A 26,026-nucleotide genomic window follows, 5' to 3' on the forward strand; every position below is an offset into this window, starting at 1 on the left:
GGCGGAACTACTCTTTTGATTATGGACGTTCTGCAAAAACAGACACTTACATTAAATAAGCACTCATTGGCAGATGGTGTTATAATTATGTTTTCTTTTCTGAAACTCTGTGGTCAGAACGCATTCATTCTCATGCAAGGGGCCTTGGGCACAACTCAGCCTTGGGTGGGCGCAGAAAAGCCTGGGGGAGGCTTCCTGGAAGAGGTAAGAAGTGATCAGGCCCATGTTGGGTCTTTTAACCTGCTGTTGCTCTCTCATGGCCTAAGCCCGGGAGAGAGACCCTTGCTTCACACTAATGGCCCCTGTGCTGGAAACGAATGGAAGCCGTGAGTCCATAGCAAGCATGGCTGGGCCAACTCTCATTTTTCCAAGTTAATATTTGTAAGAAAAACTCTAGTTGTGTTCAGGGAAATCAAAGAGGGGAAGCACAGCCGTAAGTTAAGTCATGAGCTGTTTCTCCTGACACCTCTCCCAGAATCTAACAGTTTGGATAAAATCCTGGACGGACTTTTTTCTTTGTGTAAATCACAGAAGGAAATCCACAAAGATGTCCAAGTGAGACTGTGAACTCCCTGTCTAGGCAGCCTCCCAGGCTTTCCTTAGGGTTCCCTGATGGCAGATAGTGCATTGCAGATTGCACTGAGATGCTCGGACACTCTCACAGCCTTTCACACATGTGAACCAAAGTTCATTCGCAGGAAAATCTTATGAAATAGTGTTGTGCCTGTCTTACAGATAATGAAATGGAGGATTAAAGAGTTTGGGATAATTGTCAAAGCTCAAACAACCAGTAAGTGATGAAAAAGGAACGCAATCCAAGGGCCTTCCATGCAAAGGCCACCTCTTGCTGGCATGACACCATCGCACACACACTCTTTTCAAGATCAACCGCAGTACTGTTCTGTCCAAGAGACTCAACAGAATGATGCTGAATTAAAAGCAGAAATCCAAAGATCCTCACTCTTCAATGGTTTTGTCAACGATCTACAAACAAGAGATCTGCAGACAATCCCAGTGTTGTTCCAAGATAAGGAGAGATAGCTACAGAGATGCCAAGGACAGGGAAGCTGACTGTGCACTTGTCTTACCCTTGTCAGGAACATCTGTGCCAGCGATCAATCGAACTGAACAAAGTCCGGTGGCTCTGTGTCAGTGAAGTTCACTCATTGTCACTTGTAAGTCCCCTGTCCAGCCCTGCAGAGGCCACAAACCGCTGTAGACCCCTAACTTCAACCGTTTGAGTGTGTGCACGAGTCGTACAACAAAGACATATTCCAGTTTTGGGAAAATACATCTGAAGTTTTACATGATGTATTCTTATCTGAAATTCTGTGGCCAATGTAAAAGGGCTACGTAAGCAAAAATCATCACGCACCACACACTGTTAAATTGTTCACAGCAACTATGGGAAAAGAATTCAGTTTGCTTTCAAGGGTCCTTCGAAATCTGTTTCTAGGATGCCCAAAGCCGACGTTCTAAAATTTAAGAGATTCGAATTATAAAAATTGCACAAGGACATTTAAAAGAAATTAAGCTTTCTATTTGAAAGTGGATTCACGTGCACTTGTTCGTGATAATACAGAGATAATACAGATAATACAGGGAGATCCCATGTCCCCCATTACCCAGTGTACCCCAACGGTTTCATCTTGTAAAATTACAGGATGATAGCACCTGCACAGTCAGGTGTGGACAGCAATATAGTCAAGATAGAAGACAATTACAAGAGGGGTTTTAGAGACTCCGTTTGATAAAGCTCCATGATCTGCAAAAGCCAGCAGCCCTCTCAACAGAAGAATGAACCTGGGAGCTCTGCAGAATGTTGCGGCCAATTCTGGGCAATTCCCAGGCTGTGGGTATCACAGGACTGCCTGGCCTGGGGCCTGCAACCTGCAAAGAGGGGCCCTTCCATCTGTAGACTCTTCCTTCTCTTGGGAAGATGAGGCAGAGGGAGGAAAGTGTGAGCTAGCTGGAGAGACACCCACACACTCAGAAGCAGATGACCACAGACCGAGGAGCCAGTAGGATCAGCTCTGGCTGGAGCACGGGCCAATCCCAGACTCACTTCTTGGACTGTTTTCCTCAACCATCAGCTGAGGCAGCCGAGCCTGGCACTGTCCAGGACTATGGCCGCTGTGGCTGCCGAGCCTGAACTGTGGCCAGCGTCCCTGAAGCACTGAGTTTCTCATGTTAATGAATTCTACTTAATTTAAATTTAAACAGACACATATGGCTGTGCCTACCCCACTGGGCAGCACAGAAGATAGTCTTTCAGATCCCTCCCACCCCCTGAAATGTTCTAATTTAAAACATCCAGGCTTATATAGATGGGGCACGTTTTTTATTTACTCCTGGGGAAACTGAGACTCTGAGAGATCCAGGACTTTTCTGAGGTCCCACCGGTGAGCTGTGCTACAGCCAGAAGCCCCTGCCAGGTCATCTGGACTCCAGTTCAAATCTCAGTCTCTGCCACATGATGCCACGACTCAAAAGCAGTCCCACTAACAGGGAACTGTGACGAAAAGGGATCAGGTCATGGAGCTGTCCATCCTTCCCTAGACTGAAGAGGAACCCCAAAATATGAGAAATAAAAGTCCCTACTCTAAGAGGAAATCAGGTACTTTGGGGGGAAAAAAAACCTCAACAAAATCCAAAAACCCAACCAAACCACAGTCACCAGTGAGTGAAATGAGGATAATCTTTTAACAACAAAGGGACTGCTGTTGAAAGAACTAGCTTTCTCTGAGCAAATGGAGCAGCAAATAGCACTCCAATTCCAGAAAGAAAAAGTCCTGGAGGCGTGTCCACAGGAGAGCTTCCCAGGGCTGGAATCCACACTCTCCCTTACACCACACTCGGCGCTCACTAAGTGACAGCAGGCAGCAGCCGTTGGCTTGCTTCTACCCAGAGAGCTGAGGTTCCTAATCAGAAGACCTTCCAGAGAGCCACAGACCCCAAATGTTTGGAAATAATTCCACAAACCGTGTAGCATGACAAAACATACTTAACAACAGCACGTCTGGAATAAGGAACGATTCATTAATTCTAATTAAATCATATAAAGTTCAGCTTAACATTTAACATTTTTTTAATGATCTAAGACTCTCTTCAAAAGCACAACCTGCCTTTTACGTGAACATTCTAAAAACTTATTTTAATATTCCCCCGAACATGTTTTAATTATGCCACCCACTCAGAAAAGTATGTGTGTGCGTGAAGCACGTGTGTGTGTGTGCATGTGTGTGTGTGTGTGTGTGAAGGGTAGTGGTGTTTTTTTTTTTTTTTTTGAGTGTCCGGAGTGTCATGATTACATCTTTTAATGATAATAAATGGGCCAGGCATGGTGACTCACGCCTGTGATCCCAGCACTTTGGGAGGCAGAGGCAGGCGGATCACGAGGTCAGGAGATCGAGACCATCCTGGCTAACATGGTGAAACCCTGCCTCTACTAAAAATACAAAAGCAAAATGAGCCGGGCATGGTGGCGGGCGCCTGTAGTCCCAGCTACTTGGGAGGCCGAGGCAGGAGAATGGCATGAACCTGGGAGGCCGAGATCACGCCACTGCACCCCAGCCTGGGAGACAGAGCGAGATTTTGTCTCAAAAAAAAAAGATAATAAATGACCCAGTTGTTCCCAGATGCAGGTCTTTTGGGGAGAGAAAGACATTACAGACAGGAAGATCCTTAGAAGGTTTTCACCCCATCAGGATTTTCTCCTCTTTGGCTCTACTGGCTTTGGGTCTTTTCCTCTTACCTTTGGGTGTCTGTGTGCCTCCTTCCTTCTCATTTGGGTGACTGCTGCAGTGGAAGAGCTGGGCACCTTCCCTAGGTGTGTAGTAATTGGGGTTTGATGTAGGAGAGGTGTGACTGCTCTGTGCATTGATGTGGTGGTGGGGGGCTGGGGTTTTAGCACATCACAGGAAATTCAAGATGGGCCTTTTGATGTGCAGCACCCTCCCCTCCCCTCCTGCATCATGTACTCTCCCTCCACCTTTCCCTTCTGTGCTCCCCCCTCTCCCCCCCAGGCAAAGATGTATTTCCTGAAAACTGGAAAAACCAGGTACTATCAACCTCAAATCAGTGCCAATTAAATTCAGTTATAAAATTTGGGCCTTGTCCCTCATCTCTGAGTGACACCTTCCCTTTTACAACTGGGGCTGTTAATACCACAATTAAAACATTCAGCATCACCATATCCTTGGATCTAAAGCAGTTTATAGCCTTGAACTTCTGTAAAGAAAGTCATTAACATATCAAGGTGTTTTGATAAGACCAACTTTGAAGCAAGCCTCTCCTCCTGGTCTTTTATCTCCTCTGCCATCTTATGTATCAAATTTCAAGAATGCAAAGACCTATCTGCCTAGCATGTTGCTGCCTACTCAAGTTCCGTCTTTGTTATTTCTGTTATCAATATTTTAAAGTCAGATGACCTTAGCAATTAACACATGAACTTTGGGTGAAGGGTTTAGATTTACTATGCAGAGACTGGCATTAAGTCCCTTCAAAGCTTTAAGAAATGCAGTGGTATTGGAGGCCAGTCACAGGCGGAGCTCCTGTGGAGTGACTCCTCACAGGGCACAGGAAGTCCTATGCCTCATGTCACGGGACCCAGTGCAGTTATGCAGGGTTAGAGCCTGTGGTCTCAGCCATACCCGGTGCTCTTTCAACCTGAAGACTGAGGAAATGGTCAACTTCTGTCTGAACAGAAGTCATCAGAGAGTTCTGTGGTGCCCAAGTGCATTCAAATAGTAAGGAAACCCTACTGACTTCAGGAGCACTACTGTGTTTGGCTATAGGGTTTCTGAGAAAATGAGCTTCAGCTGTGTTGGCTCTGCCTGTGGAGAAGGGCTTCCCAAGCTACTGAGCCCACATGCAGGGCTCCCTGCTGGCAGAGGCCACGTGCCAGCCCTGGAAGGGAGCACAGTGGAGGGAAGATTGACTGCCTGGGGACCACTATCCTTGGCTAAACTGCCGAGTAGGACAAACAACTCCACAAACATGGTGAAGCGAAAGGAAGACAGAGCAGGACCCTCTTTACTGGAGTCTGTCCCAAAGACCAGCCAATGTGTGTGTGTAGTTTTTTTTTTTTTTTGAGATGGAGTCTCACTCTGTTGCCCAGGCTGGAGTGCAGTGGTGCAATCTTGGCTCACTGAAACCTTTGCTCCCCAGGTTCAAGCAATTCTCCTGCCCCAGCCTCCCAAGTAGCTGGGATTATAGGCACCCGCCACCATGCCAAGCTAATTTTTCTATTTTTAGTAGAGACGGAGTTTTGCCATGTTGGCCAGGCTGGTTTTGAACTCCTGACCTCAACTGATCCACCTGCCTTGGCCTCCCAAAGTGCTGGGATTACAGGCATGAGCCACTGCACCCGGCCAAATTATGTTTTTGAGATCAAGTCCCTGGGATAATCAGTTGTAGGTTCATATTTCACAGGGAAAAACAGAAAAAAAAAAGAAGAATATCAAAGGCTAGAATTTTCTTTTACTTCAATAGTTCATGTTGTCCCTGAGGTTGCAGCAAATGTGCTGTAGAAAATGGTTTGAGGGCTTGTGGGCTAAGAGCAGGAGCAGAGGAGGGGAAGCCTGCTGTTCTCCAGGCCTTTAAAGTTTGTGTTTACGGCTCTCCTACTTGTCTTTTTATCCTTTTTTTATTATCAAAGAGGTTTACAACAGTCCTGTGCACAACAAGTGACTTCCTAATTTTTCTGCCAAAACGGGGTGGCTATAAAACTTGAAAGAGCAGGGGGCTGTCCATGCCTGACAGAGTGTGTCTTTGTAGAAAAATTTAAGGTGATTTTGATCCTTTAATTGCTTCAATTTTACTTCATAAACCAATTTCTTTTCCCCTTATCCCTCAAAGCTTCCGATAACACAATCTATTGGGAAAAACTAGACGGTGGATTTCTGCTTGTTTGAGAGCTTCATAGGTGGATATTTTTTAAAAGGAAAGTAAGAACCCACCAAGATAAATTTCTCTTCATGTAACAATGTTATTGAGAGCAGTGACTTCACAGAAACAAAAGATGGAAAACCCTCAAGATTAGCGAGTCTAAGACCTGTCAAATCCAGCTTTGCGGAGACAGAGGGCCCCAGCCACAGGTGCAGACAACAGCTCGTGCACACAGAACAGGACGCGTGGAGACATCATAGAGAGACGTGTTACTGAGGCTAGGCCATGTGCCCACTGTCCCAAGAATGCCTCAGTCCCAGGCCCAGGGCGGAAGGTCAGCCTGGCATGGAGCTGAGTGCTGCACAGCGACAATATCATCTGATTTTCACAGCAACCACCTGGGGAAGGCACTGTCATTGTTCTCACTTTAGTGGAAACTGTCTCTTCTCCAAGTGGGGTCCACAGGCCAGCTGCATCACTATCGCCAGACGGCCTGTTGGAAATGAAGAACCTGGAGCCCCCTAGATCTACTAAATCAGGGCTGACCCAGACATACTTCAACATTTGAGATGGAATGGTTTAACTCATAGGTCTCTGAGCCCTTTTTTTTTTCTGGATTATGCATCCCGAATAGAAAAATAATGGCGCATGCGTCCTTTTGACGGTTGAAGCTTTGCAAATCAGGGATGTAGTGCTTTCTGTTCGGTCTGGGGAGGTTGCCCCCTAGCAGTTCTAACCAGGAGGAGGTAACATGGAGCCCACAGAAACCTTCTGGCTTGTTGAGAGTTGGAGCAGAAGGGTGGTAGGCACGCTCAGAGGGCAAGCCAAGGCTACGTGGTGACCAGTCTGTCTGTTGTGCCTCCTGATCACAGGCATGGTGTCAGGGAAGAAGTGAGCTGGCTCTTTCTTCTCCACTGCTGTGCCCAGAATTTGCCCCCTTTACTCTGGGTAGCCCTGGTAGAGCTAGATGCTGACACAAAAAGTCATCGAACGCTAGGAAATAAGGTCATGTGGAAGGAAACTAGCTTTCCAGGGACCCAGGCCTGCCTGAGATGATGTCATCTCCAGGGGCGTGTACCTGAGCTTCACTCTGCTATGCGCTATTCGGCCAAATCCCAGTCACGGCAGGGTTACACGTTAGCTTGCAGATTTTAGCCTGATAAAAAAGACAACCACAAAGTTTATAAGACTTCATTGCTCTGTGGGACCTTAAGCAGTTTTGTTATCCTAACTTACTCCGTTCCTCAGATGCTCCTGGAATCAGCGAGGCCACCTCAAGGGATCCCTCATTAAGCAGCTGAATGAGTCCCTGATGCACAGTTTACCTTGTGTGACAGTCATGGTTTTAGCTCCTTGAGAATTGGATTCAACAAGGCTGATGAAGAAGGAAGCCTCCTCTGCCCTATGCTGCTCTTGATCTCCGGCAGCTGAACCTTGGCTTTGACAACCTTCTTTTCTTTCTGCTCTTCTCTCTGCCCTCAGCTCCAACCTCCGCCCCACCTATTTTTAGATATGCACTTTGATTCTGTCTTTCCAAGACCTCATTTGAAATTACCCACTTTCTTGGTCTTGTTCTTGCTGCTATTGATCTGTATGTGCTGGCTAAGTTCAGATGGTTGTGTCTTCGGTGAGAGGAGAACGATTAATGAACTCAGGAATCATGCATTTTTCAAATGTTTATGGGCAGACACCACGCCAGGCCTCCAAAGGCATACAGGTCCTGGCCCCAAGGACTCGGTGAGGATGTTGGCATGAAGCAGACCTTTATATGCTATTCACGGAGGGCTGTAAAAGGGGGGTCTTTCTGTTTCAATTGTGTTTTTATTCCCTTTATTTCTCAAACTAATTTTTCATTAAGTACAGGAATTTTGCTTTGAGTCATTTAAAGAAAAGATATTTATTAAGTGCTTACTAAAGGCACAACACTATCTCTGTGCTGAAAGAAATATAAAAGAAGTGAAAGATGTGTGAGCTGCAGTCCCAGGGGTCTCAGCAGCTAGCTGGAAAGACAGAAACATGTAAAAAAAAAAAAAAATCAAAATCAAACAAAATAGGCCATGCACGGTGGCTCACGCCTGTAATCCCAGCACTTTGGGAGGCTGAGATGGGCGGATCACGAGGTCAGGAGATGGAGACCATCCTGGCTAACACGGTGAAACCCTGTCTCTACTAAAAATACAAAAAATTAGCCGGGTGTGGTGGCGGGCACCTGGAGTCCCAGCTACTTGGGAGGCTGAGGCAGGAGAATGGCGTGAACCTGGGAGGCGGAGCTTGCAGTGAGCCGAGGTCGCACCACTGAACTCCAGCCTGGGCAACAGAGCGAGACTATGTCTCAAAAAAAACCCAAAACCAAAACCAAAACAAAACAAAAATCCCAAAATATTAATAACAATGCAAGGCAGTGTGTGATGAAGAGCTAACTTGTGCAGGGATCCAAAAAGGGGCAAAAGAATCACTGAGTTAGAGGACGCTTCAAGGAGAATCCAGAGTTCAATCTGGGTCATAAGAACATACAACTCAGATGTCTTTAAACATTTCTTTAAACACAGTTAAAAGTGGGGAAATTGCTAATGGAGGGGCTTGCCGGCCCAGCACAGGCTTTGGTGACATCTGAGCCTTGGTTATGTGGGTGACGTGATGAGTCTGGCTCAGAAGACACTTTCCCCTGTGGAAAATGACGGATAGGTAGTGGGACCTCATCCTGCAGAATCTTGCTGCTTGAACTTTGCACTGAGAGGGGAGCATCGCCTGGGAGCCCCTCAGAGCTGGAAAATCTCAGGTCCTACCTCAGGCCCAGTGGGTCAGAATCTGCTTTTTTGGCAGAACCCCAGGTGGTACGCATTTGAGTTACAGAAGCTTCTTTTTTTTTTTTTTTTTTTTTTGAGACGGAGTCTCGCTCTGTCGCCCAGGCTGGAGTGCAGTGGCCGGATCTCGGCTCACTGCAAGCTCCGCCTCCCGGGTTTACGCCATTCTCCTGCCTCAGCCTCCTGAGTAGCTGGGACTACAGGCGCCCGCCACCTCGCCCGGCTAGTTTTTTGTATTTTTAGTAGAGACGGGGTTTCACCATGTTAGCCAGGATGGTCTCGATCTCCTGACCTTGTGATCCGCCCGTCTCAGCCTCCCAAAGTGCTGGGATTACAGGCTTGAGCCACCGCGCCCGGCCAGAAGCTTCTTTAGGACACCAGGAGACATGAGATGTTTGGAGTCAGTGACAGGATGCAGGAAATATTTCAGGACTATTAATCTACTAATGGTGTGTAAAGGTTAGTGCGAAGAGAACCTGGGAACCCAGAGTTCACCTAGGAGTCTGTTTCAGAGGCTGAGATATGAAGTGAGGAGGATCCTCACATCGCCTTGGTTATATAGAGGCACAGGGAGGGCAGGACACCCAGTGGAGATGGTCTGGGAGCTGGAGCCCCTGGACGGTGCCCAGGGAGCCTGGCTGGGCAGGGAGGTGGACAGGAGTGCAGGCAGGCCACACAGCACTGGGCCCAGGGAGAGAGAATAACCAGAGCGGGGCAGGGGACCAAGGCCCAAGATTCTTCGAATACTTCACTTCCTTCCTGCTCAGGGGATAGGAAGAGGTCCCTGTGGAGAAGACAGAAAAATCATAAGGTAGAAAGAATAAAAGCTAGGATGATGGTTACTTTCAGGTTTTTAAAAGATATTTTACTAGAATTTCCATAAGCCTAGAATTTCACTCCATGAAGATAAGTTCAGAAAACACACTTAAATTTGTTCATGGCGCCAATAAAAGCAGGCTCACTAAAGAGATGTTTAACCTGGAGAATAGTCTACATGACTGAACAAATACAAGTGATACATTTGCTAATTCTTTTCTTTCTCTGTGGAAATAACTACAGTTCAGCAAAACGACCTAACTTGTGGAAGACTTGCAAAGATCACAGAGGATCTGGATTGATGCTGTGTCCTGCTGCGGAGATGAGGGGACAGGGGATGATGCTGATGGTGGGGAAATCATAGGGTCGGACGGGACCGGGCTCACTGGGGGATTCTTCACCCCCTCCGACTCAGTCCTGGTGCCTGGGCCACATCCTGGGCAGGCGGTCAGGCCCTGATGGTGCTGGCTACATGTTTTCTGTCTCCAACTGAATTCCTTGTTCCGTGAGGGTGGGAATCATCTTTATATTTCTGTGCCTTTCTTCCAGCATCTAGGAACTTGCTCTTCAAAGAGTGGTCCCTGGGATGCACTGCATTACGCAGGAGCTCGATAGAAATGCCAAATTTCAGGCCACACCCGATACCTCCGGTATTAAAATCTGCATTGTAATAAAACCCCCAGGTGATTTGCGTGCACATCACATTTTCAGGTTATGACACCAGGAGGAGGACCTTCAACCCTGCCCACACACTAGCATCACCAGGGGAGACTTAAAACCAGGCATCAGTCTTTTTGAAACTCCCCAGGCATTCTAGCAGAGAGCCGAGTAAATGTTTAGTAAATAAATACCCAGAATGAATGAAGGTGTGAGGGTGTGAGGGCTAAGAGGAAGGGTATTAGAGATAGGATCAGCTCTCTCATTTTATGGAAGAAGAAACTGAGGCCCAGAGATTTAGAGCGATTTGCCTAAGGTTACACAGAAGTTAAAGAGGAGTTGGCATTAGAAGTCAGGTGTTGCGGTTTATAACACGAACACAAACTCTTTGATACCACCTTCAAAAGGTGGAGCCTAATTCCTCTTCCTGTGAGAATGGGCTGGATTTTAGTGACTCATTTCTAGTCAACAGAAAAAAGGGCAGAAGGGACAGTGCAATTACAGAGACCAGGTCACCGAAGGCACTGAGCTTCCTGCTCTGCCCTGGCTGCTGCTCAGTCACTTAGGGGCAACATAGGACCAGCCACGGGGAGCTCCCGTGGCAGGGAGCTGAGGCCTCCTGCCCACAGCCACTTGCGAGGCCTCCGGATGTGGGTCCTCCAGCCTGGCCTGGCCCGCAGATGTTGCAGCCCAGGCGACTGCAGCCTCAGGAGGGACCCTGAGCCAGAACCACCCAGCAGAGCCGCTCCCTGATTCCTGACCCTCAGAAGCTGTGAAACGGTCACGTTTGTTGTTTTAAGCAGCTACATTTTGGGGTCATTTATTACACAGCACAGATGACTAATACGCCTTCCAGTCCTTTGCTGTTTCAGCCACACCCCTGTAAGAGACCAGCTTCTGTTCCACAGAACTTCAATAGCCATGCCGGCCCAGTTCTCAACAAGCTTGGGACTGAATACAGACAATGATGACCAAATCAAAACAGGGGCAGGGCACTGCATGGTGTGGTCGCCACTCTTTCCTCCCAGGCCCTGGAGCACCTGCCCAACCCTCCTGGCTGGCTTTTGTGCCAACGAGCCAGCCACTGCCCTTTCCAATCCTGCCTACTGTGCGAGTGCCGGGGCAGGGCCAAGTCAGGCTGCCACGGGCTGAGGCAGCCTAGGAAAAAAGAGACTGTAGGTGACCTGGATTCAGAAGCTGGTGCCTTGCCCTGCCCGCCAAGTGTTGGTAAAACCAGTGTCTGCACAAGGGTGACGGGTGTCTTCCCCGCTCTGCTTGCCTTGTAGCTATGGCTGTGATTGGAGAACTTGATGGGATCACTTGAAAAATAAACAAACAGCCCTCATCTGATCTGTCAGTCACAAAGCAATGGCTCACAGCCCACGCAGATGCTGAGACTCAGAAGGGGGCCTCTAGCAGGGGCATTCACTCTTCCTCCCACCTTCATTTCTCCTGCTTCCCAGTGCTTTCCAGCACCTGAGGATGCCATGGGCCTGAACCCTGGCAGAATCCTTCGTGACTGCCATGGACACTTCCAGCCTGTGAGTGTGGCTCCTGGAACCCTCAATGACTTCTTCCCTCACCTGCCAGGGTGCTGGCTGCCCCCGGAAGAACAGAAGGAGGAATGCACTTTCCAGGGTCCTGTGTCCGAGAACCCATGCCACACATGGTGACCACTGCCTGTTCCCACCTCCACAGCGACTACAAAACCTGGAAATTTTTTGGTTGGAGCCACAAGCTTGGCTTCCATCTCACAATAAAGAAAACATCATCGGAGTTCTCAAAGGCCCTTCAACTTTTGGATGCCCCACTGGCTCTTGGTGTTATGTAAATAACAACTTTTCTTGGGATTGAAAATGAGGCTCGCAGGGTTTTCAGCACAAGGCTCTTACCCATTTTAAACTAACTGCGGAGCTGTAAGCATCATCTTTGTTCACAAAAAGCTCAACATTCCACTTGCAGGAGAGTAAGACCATCCTGTCCATCCATTCTGCAAATAGAAATAATAAGAAAAATAGAAATGCCACATATTGACGGTGTATTTTGTGTTAGACACTATGGTACCCTGTTTATGGACATTATCTTAATGATTTACACCATGAAAAGTAGACATGGGCATGGTGGCTCATGCCTGTAATCCCAGCACTTTGGGAGGCCGAGGGGAGTGGATCACAAGCATCACGAGTGGAGGCCGACGTCAGGAGTTGGAGATCAGCCTGACCAACATGGTGAAACCCCACCTCTACTAAAAATACAAAAATTAGCACGCCTGTAATCCCAGCTACTCAGGAGGCCGAGGCAGGAGAATTGCTTGAACCCGGGAGGCAAAGGTTTCAGTGAGCCGAGATCGCACCACTGCACCTCCAGCCTGGGTGGCAGAGCGAGACTCTGTCTCAAAAAAAAAAAAAAGAAAAAAAAAAAAGAAAAAGAAAAAGAAAAAGAAAAGAAAAGTTGCAAATACATACAGAGTGTTCCCTGGGAACCCACACCAGTTTTCCTTTTAGGATCTTACATGATGCGATACAGTGGTCATCCCTGATGAACAAATACTGGTGCATTATTGTTAACTGAATTTCATACATCTTCAGATGTCCTTAGCTTTCTCCTAACGTTCTTTTTCTGTACCAGGATCGCATCCAGCATCCCACTTTACATTTAGTCATCATACCTCCTTAGGCTCTTCTTGGCTAACAAGACAATTTCTGACTTGCCTTGTTTTTGATGACTCAGAAGTTTTAAGGAGCACTGCCCAGGTGTTTTGTAGAACCCTCCTCAACTGAGAGTTGTCAGATGTTTTTCCCCAGTGACAGACTGGGGGTATGGGTTTGGGAGGAAGACCACAGAGGCAATGTGCCATTCTCATCACGTGAATGGTTCATGCTACCAGCATGGCTCAGGATTGCTAATGCTGGCCTTGATCACTGGGATGAGGCAGTGACTGGCAGGATTCCCCACTGTGAAGTGACTCCTTTCGGTGCTCCTCGGAAGGAAGTCTCCAGGTGGAGCACACACTTAAGGGAGGGAGTTATCTGCTCCACCTCCTCAAGGGCACAGCATCTACAAGAATTGCCTGGAGTTTCTCTACACGGGAGACCTGCCTCTTCTCTGTTATGTATTTGTCCATCCGTCCATCATTTATTTTCAGTGTGAACACATGGGTATTCATTTTAAACTCCGGGTTATAATCCAATATTACATTATTTATTTTGCTGCTCAGATTGTCCCAGCTTCGGTGACTGGGAGCTCTTTTAATTGGTTTGTGTGTCCCTTAGACATGCTCCCATTTTTTTTTTCTTTTTCTTCTTTTTCTTTTCTTAGGATCTCTTCACTTTCTAGCACTACAAGGTGCTCCAGGCTCCTCTTGTAATTTCCCTCCCCCAGCTCTGGAGTCAGCCGCTTCTCCAAGGAGCCCTGGTTCTTTTTACTGGAGATTGGCATTTGAATCCCAGATCTGGGTGCACAGTGAGGACTGACAAATGCTAAGATGAAAAGGTGTCTGAGGGTGCACTAAATCTAAAACTATCCAAATACCTCTGACTTCCCAGTTTGGAAAGAACAAGCTCCCATTTAGAAAGACACCTGTGCTGTGATCAGCACGCCAATAAGGAGGCGCTGAATGATTCCAGTGGCCCCCACTAGCCTGGGCCTGGGTTTTCCTAGATGGGTAAGGCTAAAGGGTGCCAACGTGCCCTTCAACCCTGGCTAGGAGGAGTGACCACCCTGCCACGGCCCAACAGCACTGCCCATGCTGCCCAGAGATGTGGTGGCTTCTCAGCTCCACTCCTGAGGAGCTCACCCTTTCTTTTTTTCTTTTTTCTTTTTTTTTAGATGGAGTCTTGCTCTGTTGCCCAGGCTGGAGTGCAGTGGCACAATCTTGGCTCACTGCAAGCTCTGCTTCCCGGGTTCACGCCATTTCCTGCCTCAGTCTCCCGAGTAGCTGGGACTACAGGAGGCTGCCACCACGCCCGGCTTATTTTTTGTATTTTTAGTAGAGACGGGGTTTCACCGTGTTAGCCAGGATGGTCTCGATCTCCTGACCTTGTGATCTGCCCGCCTCGGACTCCCAAAGTGCTGGGATTACAGGCGTGAGCCACCGCGCCCGGCCAGGAGCTTACCCTTTCTAAGTGTTCCTGAACTGGAAGACTGTTCCTGGGTGTGAGGTGGGACTGGGGGCATCTGGACGTCCTCCCTCCTGGGACCTGGCTCTCACTAGGAGTCACTGTTGTTTCAAATGCTGACAAAGCCCTGGAGATTCCCCGGTGAACAGAAGGCCTCAGAGCTGATGGTGGAAACAGGACTTGGTGTCTGAGGGACCCACAGAGACCTCCGGACAGCTCCTGCTGAGTGCCGCGCCCTCTTTTCTTGTTCTACTTCTGGTTCACACACTTTTGAAGCCTTCATCAACCACAAGACATCACACTAAATGACACAGTAAAGAAACGACGGCCATTTGCTTTTTCTCTTATCCACAGGCAGGATCTATGGCCTCTGTGGATGTAGATGAAACTCCTCAGGGAGCTTCTATTCTCGTAGAGGAACTCCAGCCACCTTCATCCATAGAACAGGGCTGCGGTTCAAAGTCGTTCTTCCTTCTCCCAACAAATGGTACTGACATAGGGAAGAGCCCAGGGTAGGAAGACCAGCAAGGGGCCCCAGAGGGCAAGGCTACACAGGTCCCGCGCTGTAATGCCAAGTGCAGGGCCTGCTGAGCTACGGCCTTCACTGGGAATGGTCTATGGAGCAGAAAAGGATCCAGGCAGGGCGTGGAAGTGTTTTAAGGGGTAGATACACCATCCATGTCTAGAACATCTGATTACATCTCTGTGGTTCCCAATAATCACCGTTGTATTAGGTGGCCAGGTCTCCTATTAAGTACAAAAAGCTCATTAAAAAAACAAAAATATCAAACTTGGTCGACTCTGCGTGTCTTTGCTAATCTGTGGGTTTGTCATATTTGGTAGACGCCTCAAGAGTTTCACAATGTATTTCTAGAGGGTAGAGCTCCGAGGGAGCCACGGGCTTAGGGAACACGCAGATCCTCCCAAGGAGGCTGAGGTTCAGAGCACCGAGGAAAGGCTTTTTTTTTCTTCTTTAACAGTGGCTTTTAATACATAATTTATTTTAACTATTCCTATTAAAATATTAGAGCGACCTAGTTAGAGCCTGAGATGCAGTGAAGTTCGGTCAGAGGAAATGCGTTCTGTAGTGAGGCAGAACACCAGCAGACGACGCCCAACGCTGCGTAGGCTTCGGTATGAAGACCGTCTATCGGTACGCTGAAGAAAAGACGGGAAAATCCGTACTGAAAGCAGGAGGGCACCAATGAAGTTGTTAGCACAGCTGCAAATCTGGTTAAATTAAACCCAACAGGCAAATAATCCACATACAGAGCAGAGGGAAGCAGATAATGTAAACTCCAACGAAGACCACTTGAAAGCTTTCCAAAAGGAAACCATTAACCCGGGAGAGTTCTCAGCAGGGGCAGGAGGGGGTGTGGTGTGTGAAGCACAGACATTCCATTTCCAATGAGGCATCGACTCAGTAAGCAGAGAGGTGCCAGCTTCAAAAACGTTCAGTGTTGTGGAAAATGAGATTCACCGAAAACGCGGAAATGCGGAACCATCTGAGGATGCCAAGACTCCCCCTCCCTCTCACTGTGTTTCTCCATCCACCGCCCCAGTACTTGACCCTCACCTAAGGAATAGATCTTTCTTGCTGTTGGGTAAAAGGAGAATCTGCACCTTAGAGCCCAGACATGCAGAATCAAAGGTGTCATCTGGTCGGGGAAGTTCAGAGTCAGATTTGCCTCTTCCATTTGGTGAACCTCACTCCTCCAACAGTCTTGTTTGCAGGGGCTGACCCTGGGCTGGGCTGCCTCCTGCCCCACTACTTCCCCCAGCCTGGTTCAATCCCCATCCCAAGCTTTGGTGGCTCTCTCTCTCTCTCTCTCTCTCTCTCTCTCTCTCTCTCTCACACACACACACACACACACACACACACACACACACGTATGGCATACCCTTCAGCAGCTGAAGGAGGGGGGGGTTGGAGAAAGCAAGCTAGTAAGCTAGGGGCATGTCAGGTGGTGGCTGGGGACCTGGAGACCCTGAGCCAGGCTGCTGAGGTGCAGGGCTGTGGAGAAGAGAAGCCCCTCCTGCCTCCCTACCCAGGGTCAGATTAATCATGAAGGATGCAGACGGCAGGAACTGCAGAGCAGAGGAGGGCTTGAGCAGGTCCAGGCAGATGTAGCCAACAGAGGAGCCACCGAGGCACACGCCACCAGCCAAATGGGTCCCTTGAATAAAGTTTCTTCACTTTGGCCATCTGACATGACATGCTTCCCTCTAGGCCCTGACAATCAGCTTGGCTCTGACGGGCAACACATGGGTGGGGGAACACCTGGCATCACAGCTAGGGGGTGGGAAGCAGGGTGCTGTGGCTCTATTGCGCTGGCTGAGATGAGGCAGGCACGTGACTCTCCTGGCCTCTGCTTCTTTACTTGAAAATCAGTGTGATGCACTCACCTCCCAAGCCTGCTGTATCAGTGATCATGGACACACTCACACTTAACAGATCGGCCATTGTCAAGTTCAACTGGATGGCGTGGTGCGGGGGGGTGGCGGCAGGCAAGTCACTCACCACTTCCTCTGCTCTCAACCTGATACTGTACTATTTCAAGGCCTCCTGGTTTTTCTTTAACCCCAGCTCATTGCATTCTCTTCCCTATTTGCTTCACTGATTCCGGACAGTTCTGCAGTGAGAGAATCCCAGGGAGGCCCATGTGAGTCACATCTCGAAACCTCTGCAAAGGTGAGGAGAGCAAAAGCCCCCTTGGGAGACTCTGGAGAGCAAGGAGGAAACTGCCGCTCCCGCTCTGGTGGGCATGTCCTGCCCCTCACCTCAGCAGCAAGTCGTGATTTTAAGCTAATGCTTATTACTCACCAAGTTCTAGGTTCAAACATATATAATATTTATGTGATATTACGTGTGTCTGCATAAGTTGTTTAGTGGACACTATTATGAATAAAGGTAAAACGGGAGTTTGGTGGTGGGAGCTGCTGTTTTATACAGCGTGGGGCCAGGGAGGGTTTCTCTGATAGGACGATGGGTTAGCATAGAACTGAAGGGAATGAGCAAGACACACAGACATCTGGGGCCAGTGTGTTTTAGGCAGAAGGAACAAATGCAGCAGCCCTGAGCTTGAATAAGTGTGGTCAGAGTGGGGTCAGGGTGTCACTGGTGGGGAGGTGGCCAACCTGGCACCATACTCCATGGGGGCTGGCAAAGCCTGTGGTGTCCCCACACCAACCCCTGTGTAGCTGCCCCTTAACTGCAGGGTCCAGATGGCGTTTTGAAACCTGGCCAAATTGATAGATTGCTCCAAGGAAAGACAGGGACCTCTGATGGACTAGACCACGGGGAATGACTGCCAGGAAGAGGCTGAGGTGACCCGTTAAACTCAGCCCGTGAGTGCATACGGAGCGTGGGTGGGTCTTCCAGCATGCTCATGCCCCGTTCTAAGCACTCTGCCTGCCTTGGCTCTCGCAAATCCACACAATATTCCCATGAGGCAAGTATGTGACCTTCCCTCGGGGAATTGAAGTGACAAGAGTTACCCAGCAATGATGATCTGAAGTTCCACCACTAGCACGGGAAGGGGCTGGCTCTGGGACTGTGTCCACCTGAGGCTGGGCTCCTCCCCACCCTGCCGCCAGCATTCTTTCCAGAGCCGCACCCGCCCCAGGTGGCTAGCCTGTGCCAGTCCAACCCCACCAGGACCAGTCCAACCCGACTTCAGGGAAGAAGAAAGGCTCCTGAGGTTGAAGTTGTCTGGCGCGTCTTAGGTCTGGTGTGACTGCTATTGTTAGAAGAATGACTGGCCAGGTCTGCTCTTGGCCTTGAGGATAGAAAGAGAAGCTTCCATTTTCCACTCTAGTTCCCAGCATCCTGCAGCCCACACAACACCTGTCCAGGACCTGGAGCCAGCCAGCAGGGCTGTCTGCTGAGGTGTCTCTGGGGAGCTCAGCCATGTTTAGCCTTTTACACATATGTCTATACCTAAACCCCTGCCCGATATATACTGTCCCCGCATCTGAGATAGTTATGATACAAGGTTAGACTTCAAGTTAATTTGAAACAGCCCACATCATCCCAGCTCTCATTTCTGAATGAGCCCATGGAAACGACAGCAAGGCGAAGTCCATGAACTTACCAGGAGGGAGGTCTCAGGCAAGCCACCTCACCTCTCCAAGCCTTACTTTGCCCATGTGTGAAGCAGTGATGACTGTCTCTATTTCACAGGACTGCTGTGCAGATTAAGACGGAAATGCTAAGAGTGTAACAAACGCCCAATAAATGTGGGTTTCTTCAACATTTATTGAATACCTACTCTGTGCAGCCACTGTGCTAGGTGCCAGAGAATGAACAGACGATGCTCCCCGTCCTCAAAGAGGGTATAGTCAGTGCCATGGCGGGGACAGATGTTTAACAGCTCAGGCACAGCGCAGTGCAATTTGGCTATCTCTCCTATTTCCTCCTTTCAATGCTTTAGGCCACGAGAATAGGGGCCAGGTCTTCTATTTCTATTAGATCTTCTCACAAAGCCTTGAGTAAGATCTAGAGCCCATTGCATTACGGCAAATGCAGTGTCCTCTCTATGCTCCAGCGTAAACAGGAAAGCAGCCACCTCAAACCCCATCCAGCCCACATTGGGAGAGCCGTTTACAGAGATGAACCCATGGAGGTGGGTGGAAGCCTCAGACCCTCCCCGGTGGGAGGCTATCCCACCACCAAAGGCCTGCATCTCCAGAGGCTCCTGCTTTAACTGATGCCGCGGGAGGCATGCAGCCAGTCCTTTGAGAACTAGGGACATTGGCGTTTGCCAGTGTCTCAGTTCTGTTTATTCTGTAAACATAAGGAGGAGCTCAACATTCTGTTGTACCTCATTTTGCAATCTTCACAAAATAAATATTTGCCTTCAAAAGCAACAACTGTGATAATCATCAGGATAATATTCTCCAGCGCCATTTCCCTCGCACACGCCAGGCACCGAAGGCAAGTCAGAGTGCTGTGTGTGGTCTGTTTGGATAATAATTTTCATCTGGAAACCTCAAGTTGGAAACCAACTGGCAGTAATTCTAGAGAAAGTTTTGTCTCCTGGTTTTAAGAGATGACTCAAAACCGAGTGTCCTGAGTCACCTAAGTCTCCTTGTTTTGGTTACCTCTGCCCATAAAATGAGAAGCAAAATTGCTTAGTGAGTGCTGGCGGGAAACTTGGACATTGGCAGGGATCACAGTGGCCACAGAACAAGGACTGGCCATCCAGACAGGCCAGGTGCTTGCTGCATGTGCAGGGATGGTCTCTTTCTCTCCAAATCTCTCTAAGAATGAGCTAAAATTCAAAGAGTTCTGCTGAATGTAAATGATACTTATTAGAGATTTTATTGCCCATAAAGGAACCCATCAACAGAAAACCACACTCTGCAAATCTACCGATGCATGATTAGTTTGTGCTGCTTACAGATCCCACTCTAAACTCAGCTGTCAGTGCCCTCCCTCGGCCACACTTCTTGGAGATACAGGCTTTCTGCAGGGGATGCCGCATGTCAACAAACACATCCCCAAAGTGTATACTCTGATTTATCTTCTTCATTATGGACAGGAGGCTTTAGGAACAGCCATTTTGAGTCTTTATTAAGGACTAAATCTTAAAGAAAACGAACCTTGAGACTCCTCTAAAGTACCTTTTAGGGATGCTCAGTGCATTGCCGTACTTTTAAGGATTAGGATTTTTCTGGGCCAGAGGTAATGTTTATTATGCATGGACACAGAGCCTCAATCCAAACAGTAAACCATAAAACCACATCTAACTGGGTAAATAAGATCAGCCAACTTAATAGACATCTGCATCCCACTGGAGCATTCCCCGTGGACTTGCACTTTCCTGTATTCATCAGACCCCAACCAGACATCAAGTCAACAATCCTGCGCTTCCAGCTCCTCCCTCATGATCCATCTGTCTGCCTTGACTGCCCTGGACTTCCCAGAGACAGGTATCTTCCTCCAGGCTGACTTCCCTCCTAATTGACCTCCGTCCTCCAGTTACGAGGAAGGAAATCAAACTTTCCAAGTGCTGGTGGCTCTGTGTGGGACAGGGCAGGGAAGCCAGTTTCTCCCCAACTCCAAAGGCCATATGGAGTCAACAGGAACAGCTCTGGCATGCTGGCCCAGGGCATCAGTGATCTCTGAACCCATTCTCCAACAGTTTTGCCAACTGAGCTGTCAGGGAGCCACTGTGTCCCTACTCCATCACTCCATCTCGTATCCGATGCTGGAAGGTGTCCCTCTTTCCAAATGAGGAGGAAGCGAGTGCAGCTGGCCAGTGGCTCTGCGACTGTGGGAGTGTCCCAGCAGGGCTGCAAGGAGGGCAACTGCGATGTCTGTTGCTGAGTGTTCTTTCTCTGCACAACTTATTGAGTCTTGATAATCTACTTTCAGATTTTTGGAAGTGTAATCACGTGTTTCAAGTTAGGGTCTTTGTAATTTTTCTCACAATGGATCCCTTTGGCACGTGTTAACGGCTAAGGGAGCAGGTGTGGGTGGAAATGGATCATTCCTCTCCTGCCAGCCCTCCTGCTGCCTGCCCTTCCTGCCCTGCACCCCAGCCAAGCCAGCTCTCTCAGGAAGAGGCTACTTGGAGACCCAGCTCCTTAGGAGCTAATACTCAGAATACAGCAACCGGCGTGGTATGGGATGGGGTGGTGTGGGCACTGACTGTTCCAGAACGACACAGGGCGTGAGCCACCATGGCTGAACTTCTGCCTTGACTTGACTTCTATTTGCCCTTCTGTCACACTCAATGAGAGCCCAGCCCCCTTGCCACGGCTCGCTCAGGCTCCCGGTTCTCCTCTCCTCCTGTTCAACCCTCCTTCCCCTCTGCTCTGGCAGCACAGCCTTCCTGCTGGTGCAGGAACATCTCCAGCTCACCCCACCCCAGGGCCTCCTTTCTTGCGGGTGTCCTGGTTCACTCCCTCATTTCATCCAGGTCTTTACTCAACTATTTCATTTCCCAAGAGGCCCCCACTACTACCCCGGGCACCTTCTTTCTGCCTGCCCTGCTGGTTTGTTGTTTTTTTTTTCATGGTGCTGGATTTATGCATTATGGCTTCTCTCCTTGTGGCAGAATCTAAGTTCTGCGAGTGCAGGGATGTTCTCTCTCCTCACCCATGGGACCACTGTGTCACTCACTACATCCCAGCTTGGTGCCTGGCATGTAGCAGATGCCCATAAAACATTTGCTGAATGAATGAATGTGCACTAAAACCAACTTGAAATCCTGCCTGTTTCCTCCTGTGCATGCGAGATTCCGTGCAAACACGGGGTTGGAAATATGGCAAATGGAAGCTTTAAGAGAATAGATTTGGTAACGATCTGAGAGTCATCAAAACAGTGCATGCCCTCCCGTTTTTTGCTTGCAGCCTGGTTTTGCAGTGCTTTCTCTTAGGATTAAGGTATTGTTGGCAGAATCAACTCTTTTTTTATTTTCAGGAGACTAATACTGTATCATATTTCAGTATTTGGGCTCACTTTTTAGTTGCCTATATCTAGCCATTGAATGGTATCAGTTAACAATATCAGCCTTAAGCCCACTGCTAAGCTTGGCTTCTGCACTGCACTGCGGGTCTCAGGGCTGTCAGTAAGAGTAACGTGACTGTGGCTGTTATTGCTCTCATTGCTGATTTCATCTGACTCACAAGTGAAGGCGCGCCTTCCTCCTGTGTTTGCAGCAGTAGGTCTGAATTACCGTGAAGTGAGTTCAGCTGGCATGAGCTCGCAGGGTGGTGCAGCGAGGGCTACCACCACAGGTGCATCTTCCTCTGTGGGGCTCCTTATGGCCCACCTGTTTTCCATAGTCCTCTGTTTTGTCGGAAATGGAAAACGAAGGCCTCCTGGTTGATTGCATGTGTATGTAGGTGTATAACGTGATGGGCATTTCCAGAGTGTGCCTGGGCAAGAGGATCTGGGCAAGGGGGCAGGGCCTCCAGCTTCACCCGCATGTGTCTGCTCCTTCCTGGGGGCCAAACAGTGTGTTTGACACCCTTGGGCACGCAGCATTTGAGAAATAACAGGTGTCTCTGTCCCCAGAGAGGGTACCTTTGCTAACTAGGATTTGTTTGCTGTTGACTTAGGGGATGCTGATGTTCGAGCAGCTCCCTTGTCCCTAACTGTGTCATTGGAACAATTGGTGACCTTTCTCTTAACAAGAAGGATAAAGGAGCCCATTCATTCATTCATTGGACATATTTTCATGGAATGCATGATGTGCTTGGGGTGTGCTATCACTGAAGACTCTTCAGGTTGCAGGATCCCTTAATACACGACCTAATGAATGGCTGACTCCTGCCAAGAACCAGGGCAAAACTTTTTCCATAGCTTTGACTGTACAGGGTTAGTTATCCTTGGGTAATGCTTTGTGACACTCTAAGGACAATGATGAAAAATTAAATATGGTCAAGCTCATTTGTCTCAGGGGCCAATGGGCTGTTGGGATGCCCGAGCCCCAAATGCCATTTTGAATTATTTTTTAGTTACTAGACTACCTTCGACTGAACCACCTACAATGGCCTATATTTGACAGTTTTTTCACTATATAAAAACTACAAACACTCTAACTTTTATCAGGAGGGTTCACAAAGAACAAAACTGAGATTGTTTCCTCTGGATCCCTCCCCGCTGAGGACAGGATATGAGTGTGTCTGGGGCTGACACGGCCCTGGGAAACTAAGATACAGGAAGGCGGGTGTTGCTCACTCCACACTTATTTTTATAATCCCTGGTGGCTGTCATTGCATCATCTCCTTGTGGGGGAAAATGTGGCAGTGTTGGTGGCAGAGGACACAAATTCTAGTCTCAGCCCCTCCAATTACCAGCGACAGGCTCCTCACAAGGCCTGCGCATTCCGAGTGCTAATCTAGACCGGTTCTTGGTGTTCCCATAATCATTATGAGCTGTGTGACTTTGGGCAAGTCAGTGAACCTCTCTGAGCCTCAATTTCCTTTTTGGGAAAATAGAGAAGACATTCATGAAAACGCTTTGTAAAGTGCTAGAGAAATGTTCAGCAGAGGTTAAATGACTAGGCATCGGCTTATGTTTCCTTGCTTTATTTTTTAGGAAAATAGTAACATTGGGGACTTAAAAAAATTCCTTCCTGTAATATACGAATTCAGTAAGGACAGAATCATAGGCAGTGAGATGGAGGCGGCAGGCTCATAGGCAGGGTTGGCCGGAGCTTTTGTCTCCTAATTGATCTAATGTGCTAAGTGGGCTTAATGTAAGTTAATTAATGATACTATTGGTGGGTGGAATACCTAGGCAGAGCCACAAACAGCATCAAAGGAATGAGCAGGCAGGTGTCATCCAGGATAATTGAGGCATGCAGGCAGCCACCAGGCAGGCTAGGAGGAGGGTGAGGGGAAACTGAGCCCAGCTGAGGGGTTGAGCCACTTGAGCAGCAAGGCTGTCTGCCAAACGCCATCCTGTTTACAGCTCCTGTATTTGAATTTCAGATTTGCTTGAGTCTTTGAAGCTGGGTTCCTGGGCGTTTCCTGGAGAATAAATTCTATTCTTTGGAAACCACAAAACGCACTCACCTGGACCCAGAAAGGAGCGTCAGGTAACCCAGCTTCCGTCTGTGGGCCTGTGACACCTGAGGAACTTTGATGAAGAGGCTCCCTATTTAACAGAGGCAAGTCGGTTTTGTGCTCCGTGAGATGGGGTAAGACCAGGTCTGTCTGCACTCCCGAGCAATGCTGGGCTGCCGCCCAATGGCAGGCACTGGGCTAGGCATTGAGGCTACCATGATGCCTGAGAAACGAAGATGAGCCCCTGACACTTCTGAACTTCACAAATGTGTATCCCCAACAAAATGGAAGTCCAGCTCACAAAAGCAAGAAACCAGGTAGCGGCCAGGGAGTGAAAATCAAGCATTTCAGGGAAATTGTATTTACTTTTTCCTCTCGAAGACCGGTCCTTCCAAGATTATCCTCCAACTGTACTGTCACAAATTAATCCTCCCACGGCACAGCCTGGCCCACTTAGGGATGGGGAGGGGTACAGCGGAGACCCCCGCTGATCACCACCAGGATCGCCAAACTTTCCCAGCTGTGAAGGGTGCACGTGGACAGTCATCGGAACAAACGCTTATTTCCCAACCTTGACTAGAGTCACTCTCTTTTTGGTAGCCTCTGTCAAAATGTATCTTTAAAGGCTTTAAGTGGCTACGACAGAAACCTCAGCGTATCAAGCCAGGAAAGACACATTCTCTATTTTAGATGCCTGGATCCCTTTTCTCCTTCAGTCTATTATGGCTCTTCACCTCTTTGTTACAGTTTCACTCTTGCTTAAAAAGTGTCTCAAAAATGCCACTTGAGAGCCACAGAGCAGTGGCCTGGGGACCGGGGAAGAGGACGGTGGTGCTCCTGCCTCTCCATAAGTCTCCTCATATGCGTGTGCCCCTGACTGTGTGGGACTCCCCACTGACCGGCATTTGCCCTCCTCGTAGATTTGAACTGTCCCTCTTGTTGCTGACCCAGCACAACATGGGCAGGGGAACCCAGTGGGAACCTCGCCTGCTGTCCTCCCTTCCCAGCCACCTTCTTCTCCCTGAGCTGATATCTCAAAGCCTGGCTGCTACGGGAGGCTGGGAATCAGAGCCGGCTCCTGTCTAGGAGCCCAAACAGCCCCACTGTCTGTCAGAGTGTTGAGAGGAACCTCTTGGCTGGAAATGAAAACCTCAATCATCACAAATAGGTACCCATTCCCCTCCTTCTCTCCCTCTCCCCACCCCTCCACCACCAACACAGAGGCCAGGATATGGGGGGGTCTCAGGCATGACTGGATACCCTACTTGGAAGGTCTCTTAGGGCACAGCAGGTACACAGAGTTGGAAGCAGGTACAGAGCCCAGCTAGAGTCCCAGCCGCGCCTGCCTTCCCCAGTGAGCCGGGCACAGGGGCAAACCTGAGAAACATACTTTTCACGCTCCCTGGAGGAACCCGTTGCTTCAGTAGCCCAAATCTTAAAGCCTGTGAAGCGCACACAGAATTTGGCTCCCTAACCAAATGTGCAACCAACAGCAAAATGGGGTTTCTGATGTTTTCCTGAAAACAAAGGAACAATCTCAGGTCTTATAACTGGTAGCGCAGACATACTGCAATCGGTAAAGCTTGTTCAAACGCAACCCAAAAATGACATGCATTTCAAAAATGCACCCAGGCTCTCTCCCAGCCCATGACACCTCCGTCTCGGCCACAGCTGAAGAGTTTAGAAAACCAGAGGAAAGGACCAAAGCTTACCCGGCTTCTGTTGTGGGTCAGCTTCAGTCCCAGCAGAAGATGGGTCTGTGAAGAAAGCCAGGTACATCCAGTTCTGGGTGACAGGCTTCACCGGTGGCTACCCTGGCAGCCCTCTCAGAAGCAGGTACTCTATGTCCTTAGGGGCCAGTAGGGCTGCCTGGGACCTGGCACACCTCTCTGCCACCAGCCTTGCTTCTTTTCCTTTCAATTTAAAGGGCTTCCCGGGAACTCTTCCTTTACTGCTCCCTGTCCTGTCTGCAAGTTTGGAAACGCAGTCCTTGCGGAGGGGCTTTCCCTCATTGCAAACTCACCTGCACCATCTAGAGGTCTCTCCCAGCACTGGAGAGACTGGAGCGGGCACGTTCAGCCCTGCTGCCATAGGTCCCTGGCACACCTGGCTCTCTGGACGTCTGCCCCTTCAGAGATCTGTTGGAAGGCATAAAAATCATTGCCTTTTTTTTTTTTTTTTTTTTTTTTTTTTTTGCTGGGGTGGGGGTCTTGCTTCTAT

At 48.8% G+C, this 26,026-nt stretch overlaps 1 protein-coding gene across 4 annotated transcripts in view; it reads right to left on the reverse strand.

The window, feature by feature from the left end:
• EDAR (ectodysplasin A receptor) overlaps positions 1-25,783 on the reverse strand; it is a 102,622-nt gene extending 76,839 nt beyond the window's left edge. For 2 of the 4 annotated variants that reach the window (XM_077958987.1, XM_077958986.1), the window contains exon 1: positions 3,755-3,862. In XM_077958987.1, the coding sequence (XP_077815113.1) occupies positions 3,755-3,787 (33 nt within the window). In that variant the 5' untranslated portion in view covers positions 3,788-3,862. Of the gene's footprint in view, positions 1-3,754; positions 3,863-25,518 lie in introns of those variants that run through there. The other 2 variants (XM_015113103.3, XM_028832289.2) reach the window with 2 other exon arrangements.
• Positions 25,784-26,026: the final 243 nt, after the last annotated feature.

Source organism: Macaca mulatta, chromosome 13 (assembly GCF_049350105.2).
Source record: "Macaca mulatta isolate MMU2019108-1 chromosome 13, T2T-MMU8v2.0, whole genome shotgun sequence".
Classification (NCBI taxonomy): domain Eukaryota; kingdom Metazoa; phylum Chordata; class Mammalia; order Primates; family Cercopithecidae; genus Macaca; species Macaca mulatta.